Raw genomic sequence first — 7,925 nt, forward strand, 5'->3', positions numbered from 1 at the left:
GTCGGGAAATTAAATGAGTTGCAAATGATTTTTTTAAAGCTTTGGGTTTTAAATAAAAAGTCCAGTTCGTTTTATTAAACGAGCCCAATCCAAACAGTTTAATTTAAATCCTAAGCTAGCTCAATTCATTTAATTCCTAAGCCCAACTCAAATATCCTAAGCCTAGCCCATCAAGGGATTAGGGAGCCTATAAATAGACTCCCCCATCATTAAATGAACCCCTAAAATTTCATAAAGCCCCTTTTTGATTTCTTGCACCTCACTCCTCTCCTCTCTTTGCTCGGCACACCGCACGCACGCACACAGCCCCGTGCCCGTGCTACTGTGCTCTCGTGCTGCTCGGCCTCACGCCCAGCGCTGCACTCTCTCGCTCGTGCCCTCGCGCGCAGCGCCCACACCTCCCTCACTCTCTCGCTCGTGCCCTCGCGCACAGCGCCCACACCTCCCTCGCTCTCTCGCTCGTGCCCGCGCGCACAGCGCCCAACCACACTCTCGCCTTCTCTCGCTCTCTCTTCGCGCACAGCGCGCGCCCCTGCTGCCCTCGTCCCCTCGTCGCAGCGCACGCCCGGTGCCTCATCCCTTCGCTGCTGCGCGCACACACACGATCGTGTGTGTGTGTTGTTGTTCGTGTTCGTTTTCCAATCTCTTTTCGCCCAATCACAATTAATTCGTGGTTGTTCCGTGCTATAGGCCGGATTGGTATAATTCACTTCTTCCTTACCTATTCTATTTAAATTTCGTATTTTAAATTATTATATTAATATTGTTTTGAGTAATTAAAATGCTGGGAACCGGTTATGAATACCGTGGTTTGAGGATTTGTGTGTTGTGATTCATTAGGTTTGTTTTAATTATTAAAGGATGAATTTTCAGATTTGTTTATTTAATAAAGCATTGATTTTTATGATACTAAACTAGTGTTATTGTGATTTTCAAATTAGGGTTTTAACCTAGACCTAATGAGTCAATTGATTAGCATAATTAGGTGATGATTTTAATTATGATAATCAACTATATTTTCAGATTTGAATAAAGGTTTAAAGTGTTGATTTTTATTGATTTTAAAGGCGGAAAAAGTATGTTTTTGTACTAGGGATTGATTTTGCAAATTGAGACGACTTTATTATTGAAAAACGATTTAATTCTAAAGTCTAAAGGAAGTTTTAATTTTTATAAAGTTGCTGGAAATTTAATGAACATGGAAATAATTTAAGTTTCATTATTTTGATGATAGGAGGTGATTTCTAGTTGAGTGCTCGTTATTGCAAAGTGGCCCCTATGCTTAGGTATTCAAGGTACGTACAAGTCTAGGGCGACCACACCTTTTTGTCAATGACATTACATGATTGTTGATGATGTGAATTACATTATGTGAAATCATGTTTATTTTGGTGAACGAGCATGTGTTTTGTGATGTTGGATTTATTGAATTAATTGTTGAACAAGCATGTTGAAATTATTATGAGTATGGATTTCATTGTCAATCATGTTGTTCAATATTTATGCATGTATGGTTCAATTCACATGCAAGGGATGGATTAATTATTTGTATGCTATTGTACGGTAATCTCCTTTTTGGCATGCAATGCTTTCAGAATTTGATATTCAATGTGTAAACCAGAAATCCGTTAAAGGAAGGGCGATATCCGAAGCATTGGCTGATGGACCAATCTCAGGAGATGAAGTTGATGACGATTTTCCGGATGAACATTTACTCAACATTGGGATATCTAGGTGGAAAATGTACTTTGACGGAGCATCTAATAGAAGGGGAAATGGCGCGGGTGTTTTGCTCGTTGATCCTTATGGAACTCATATCCCTTTTGCTGTGAAACTGAGTTTTTCAACGACTAATAACACGGCGGAGTACGAAGCTTGCATTTATGGAGTTAAGGCAGCCTTAGCGGCAGGGGCAAAATACCTCACAGTACATGGAGATTCTAACCTCATTATCTCTCAAACAATTGGAGTATGGAGAGTCCGAGATGAGAGATTGCAGATGTATACCGAGTATCTTCAACAGTTCATTCCGTACTTCGAAGATATTGACTTCAAGCATCTTCCCCGAGAGCAAAACAGTTTTACGGATGCGCTAGCGAACTTAGCGGTAAATTTAACATGGGAAAACAACGTAAAAATTCGAGCTGTGACTATTGAGGAAAATAATTCACCGGTAGTCAATCTTGAACATATGATTGCTGCATTGACTTTGCAAGATGATAAAGACGCCTGGTATGCTGATATTAAAAATTTTCTAATCACTGGTCAATATCCTGAAGAGAGTCATAAAAAAGACCAACTGGCTATCCGGCGATTGGCAGCTCACTTTGTAATACTAAAAGATAGATTGTACCGCAAGGGTTTTGATGGAACTCTACAATTGTGTGTTGACCAAAAAAAATACAAAAGATCATGGGAGAAATCCATGGTGGTGAATGCGGTCCGCACATGAATGGCAGGATGCTAGCTCGAAAAATCTTGCGAGCAGGTTATTATTGGACCACTTTAGAAAGCGACTGTGTCCATTTTGTGAGGACTTGCAAGAAATGTCAATTTTTTGCAAATCTCAATCACATGCCACCTACCTCCTTACATAATCTCACTTCTCCATGGCCGTTTTCTAGTTGGGGTATAGATATCATCGGACAAATTCACCCAAAAGCCTCGAACGGACACCAATACATTTTAGTTGTTGTTGACTATTTCTCGAAATGGATTGAAGCAGCGTCATATTCAAAGCTAGGGGCAAAGCAAGTCTCCAAGTTTGTGATCAACAACATAATATGTCGTTACGGAGTGCCTTTTGAAATTATTTCTAACAACGGCTCTCATTTCGAAGGGCACTTAAAAGAAACTCTTGAGAAATATAAGGTCAGACATCATCAGTCTTCCCCTTATCGTCCTCAGAGCAATGGAGCAGTTGAAGCCGCCAACAAAACCATTCGAACGATAATTGCAAAAATGACCGAGAAAACCCGGGAGTGGCCTGACAAATTGCCATATGCCCTTTGGGGGTATAGAATTTCTATTCGGACTCCAACAGGGACTACTCCGTATTCTCTAGTATATGGAATGGAACCTGTCCTTCCCGTCGAAATCGAAATTCAATCACTCCGGGTTATGAATGAAAGCGAGATATCCGAAGATCAATGGTTTAAGGTTCGGTACGACGAACTGGCCCTAGCAGACGAACGAAGATTGGAAGCCCTAAACAACATCCAACTTTATCAACGACGTATCGCGCGAGCTTTCAATAAAAGAGTGCGAGATAGGGGCATTCGAGAAGGAGATTTGGTCTTGAAAGAGAATTGGGCTCCAATACATGATCCTCATGGGAAATTCAAGCCTAACTGGTCAGGCCCATTTCTGGTCAAACACATCACCTCAGCAGGGGCAGTGAAACTGGTCGATCTTAACGGCGACGAATTCCTCCATTTTACCAACCTTGACCAGCTTAAGAAATATTACGTCTAGTATTTTGATTATCGTATGATCCATGATGTATCCTAGTATGAGTAAGATAGCTTTCAGATATATTAGTTAGAAAAGTAAGCCTCGTAATATCCTGAACTACGCTTTGACCTGATTCCCTTATCATGGGATACGTAGGCAATCCACGTGGATTCGGTCAAAAATAAAGGTGAAATCCATTACATATTCACTTATCCTACTTTTTTAGGCTGAAAAAGGCACTAGCCCAGCCATTAGAGAGAAGGCCAATGCATTAGTCAAGGGGCAATTGGCTCACCTGATGTATGCCACTTAACTCTCAAGATCCGTTAGGCCAAAAAAAAGGGGGGGGGCATAAAAGGAGAGTAATAGAAAAGAAATGAGAGAAAAGGCCTAAGCAATAATTGGATCATAAGAAAAGAATAGAGAGAAGCCCAAAAAAAAAAAAAAAAAAAAAAAAAAAAAAAAAAAAAACGTGATGCTTGTGTATATATGTATGTATATACATACACATATATATGTTATATGTATATGTGTATTTCCAAATCTTATCATCATAATATGTTCAAAATTTACCATGTGTAAATCTTTATAAGTTCTATGCATTACTAGAGTAATTTAGTGTCATCATTTGCGTGAATATTTTGTTTTGCATCCATGGTCATAAGTGCATGTTTGGGCTTATCATGTGAGGATTCAATATTAGAGACTAACAAGTCATTATGGTCTTAATTAAATCATGCAACGCATATTTCTTTTTAGAAAAAATAACATTCTCAAGGGCTTCATTTTATTTCATCAAATTCTCGCATTACATTGATTTTTTTTTTTTCAACTCCCCAAATTACCTTAAGCCTAATACTTAAACACACTACAAAGCTTGCTAGGGCAGTCCCTAAACAAGTATTACATCCATAGGAAATACAATTTCAAAACAAGAAAAACAAACAAACAAACAACCATTAGGAAGCCATTTATTTATTTTTTATTTTTTTATCATCACTCCTCCTTCTTTATCTTCTTGATGACCCTACTTGAAGACTCAGCCTCCGTTTTAGGCCTCTTATAGATTCCCACATCTCCACGACGCCACCTTTCATAGCAAGCATCAACTATTGGGTACCTTAAAACGGGAAGGAATGGAATTTTCTTTGTTCGCTCCCAAGCAATAAGCAATTGTCGTAGCGATTTATCATCAATCCAATGAGTTGTGCAGTCGTCGGTTGGAAGGTCTCTAATGAAAGTTTGCCGCTGCCCAATTTGCCTAAGACACCTCCATGGATAATAGAAGGTGATCTTCTTGATACTCGGAAGAACTACACCCCTCTTATTGGCGGTACTATACACGATTTCCTTGATAACTAAATGTGGAGTCACCCATTTTTTTCCCCTGAGAGCGCTAAACTCCACCTGTTATTATCCCTCACTTCACGATATAGATTGGAGCAGCCTCTGGAAAGGATGATTTTAGGATGATAAGCAAGTGCTCTCAAAGGATTCACCAACTTAAACTTCTCCATTAGCCACAAATGAAGCACTAGCGGACTCCCTTTCATGAAAGAGAACGGTTTTTCCTTTTGTTGATCAAGGCTTAGGACTAATTCTCCCAATATTATTGGTCCTAGCCTACACCCATTAGTCACTTGGGGTACATAACCAGCCACATTTTCGTCACATAGCCCAAGATCCTCTTTGAACAACAAAAGACCCATAAGAGCAATCATGCATGCTTTAACTCTAGCTGAGCCATAAGAAACAGCAAGTTCGAGATTAGTACCCTTGGCTCTAAAAGGTTCAAGAACACAATTAATAAGAATAGAATATCCATGATGGAAAGTCATACCATCATAGTGGGAAAGACCTGAAACCTGACGCAGATAACCAGTTAAGGAGCTACATTTTGTCGTGATAACTAACGGCTTGTCCGCCTTTTTGAAACATAGTAGGCCCTCGATCTCCTCCACCATGGGAACCATCTCTTCACCATTAAAGTTAAAAACGTGTTTTTTCTCATCCCAACACCTAGTGGATGCATAAATAAGATCATAGAAAAGAGGGAGTTTTAGAAGAGGAAGAAGGGAATCAAAGAATATCTTGGTATCGCCAGATTGCCCGTCAGCAACCTCCTTTCCCATGGAATACAAGAGATCCTTATAATCTACTTCATTAATATCACTTAGGTTATTGGGAAACTTAGCATTCATGGCCATGATTACAAGAATATGTATTGAAAAGGGGGCAGGAGGAGAAGGAACACTTAAAATGCACTCAAAGTGTTTGAATTGCAAGGAGGGAAAGGATATGATTTTCATGCTTAGCCAAGCCACGACTTATATACTAATGTTCATGTCTTCAAAGCCTCTTAAAAATACAAACAAACCAGAAATATTGACCCTCCCCATAGGCCATGACAATCTTACAAGAAAGCCATGCAACCAGTCAAGCCAAGCCACGTCAAATTCGTCTTTTTCTTAAAATTTTCTTTTATGATTCCCAAAAATCCGTTCCCATTCTGATCCCATATTGTAAAAGTATGTTAATTATGAGGATATATCTTCAATCCCATCTTTAATACACCATTAAAGCTTGTTAGTCCTAAACCGGGTCATGCCAGGTCGAATCTGCATGTTTTTGTCTTCCTGTTTTCCAAATTGTTTTTGCATTGAGTTTACCTTTATTAATCATTTAATATACATTTATTAAATGAAATGAAACATTTTAAAAACTTTATTTGCTAGAAAAAACACAAAATTCACCAGCTGAAACGCTATCTTAAGCCCGCTTTTGCCTGAAAGTCAAAATTTTCAAATTTTCGACCACTCTTTTATTTATTTATTTATTTTTTATTTTTTTTAAAAAAAAAAAAAAAAACAATCACGGTTTCTTTTTATATGGATGTCATTTTGACTCTCAACATGATCACTAACACATCCAGTCTCATGCAAGCGTCGGACCAAATATCTGACGTTTTGCCCAAATCAGCATGTCGGAAGGTGTTTCGCTCAAAACTTGGCCTTGTACAAGCATTTAGTCATGGAGTTCCTTTAATCCATTCTGAATTTATCAAGTTAAAAACCCCTTGATTTTAAATCCGAACATCAAAGTCGAGCTTTGACCAACTAAACAATTCTCGAGATTAAGCAAACTCAGCCAACTTTCCAGTTGCGACATTTCAAGCCAACTTTTCAGTTGCAATGTTTCGGGATGAATGACTCTATTCTTCTTGGACCTATCATTTGGTTTTTCAACCACACATGAGGAAATGATTAAGTAATTAATCAGTCCTTTACAAGCCGGTTTTTCAACCGCCATATTAAGTCTCACTAATTGAGATTTTCTAAGCCAGTTCTTTTCAACTGCATTGATCAAGTCTCATTAATTTAAACATTAATTGAGATCTCTCAAGCCGGTTTCTTTTTCAACCGCAACAAACCGATGATGGATCTCATCGTTTTGATTAAAGCCAGTTTTCTTTCAACTGCAATTAGAGCCGACAATTGGCTCACACCTATTCAGAGTCCATTCGAGCTGGTTCTTCAACCAGTATCAAGCACTTGTTACCTAAAAACTTTCCTTCTAGATCAAAATTTTGCGTCTTTTTATAAAGCATTGATCATCGTTTGTTCCAAACTCGATCAATGAGGGGCATTCTGTAGACACCAAATTTTGATCCATAATTTTTGTTATGATCCTTGTCAAGGAAAATATATTTCTTTTTTTTTAACATAATTTTTGCTCGAGTTTCTTTGTTCATTACCTCGGCCGTAATGGTAAGACGATTTAAGGAATAACAACGGTAGTAATTAAAAATTCGAAAATATTAACAATAAAACAAAGACGATTTTATTTAAATGCCCAAAATCCTTACATTGTACTCCTAATCTACCAAAATAGCAAATAAATCGAAGTACAACTCGAATCGTGCGCATTTCGTGCCGGAAACCTCCAAGCCTCACTTGTTCATAATTATGAAAACCACGAGCGCCACTAGTAGCACAAATAACGCCATGATCAAGTTCAAATACAAAGTTAGCATCCGAAAATGCTCATCGAAAGGAGAAGGAGGTGGTTGATCTTGGTTGTTGGGAGCCATGGTGCCGTGAAAATGGAGGATTTTGATATTTTTGGATAAAGTGTAGATAAGAAATAAGTGGTGAGTGGTGAATTGGATAGGGGTAATCTCCTTTTATAAAGGAGCACTCCGTATTCCGTATTGTATAATATGCTTTGATTCTACCGTATAATACGTCAACACGCTAACAATAACTTAATTCAAGTTTGTTATGTGTAACGACACGCAAAAATTATGTGTCTATCCCTTATCCAACTAGTTGTTGGACCGTGCGCTAGCTCGCACGGTCCCGGCCCCAAGATATACAAATTCGTTTTGTTAAAATATTATATCAAAGACAAGCATTTATTAATTTATGATAAATGCAAGAAATATAATAAATGTTAGAAAAGCTACTGAAGTT

General features: G+C 38.3%; 1 protein-coding gene across 1 annotated transcript; it reads left to right on the forward strand.

Annotated features, from left to right (window-relative positions):
• Positions 1 to 1,585: 1,585 nt before the first annotated feature.
• Positions 1,586 to 2,452, forward strand: LOC110775914 (uncharacterized). Its single transcript, XM_021980512.2, has one exon. It carries the CDS (start codon positions 1,586 to 1,588, stop codon positions 2,450 to 2,452), a length of 867 nt encoding a protein of 288 aa, XP_021836204.2.
• Positions 2,453 to 7,925: the final 5,473 nt, after the last annotated feature.

This window comes from Spinacia oleracea, chromosome 4, assembly GCF_020520425.1.
Source record: "Spinacia oleracea cultivar Varoflay chromosome 4, BTI_SOV_V1, whole genome shotgun sequence".
Taxonomy (NCBI): domain Eukaryota; kingdom Viridiplantae; phylum Streptophyta; class Magnoliopsida; order Caryophyllales; family Amaranthaceae; genus Spinacia; species Spinacia oleracea.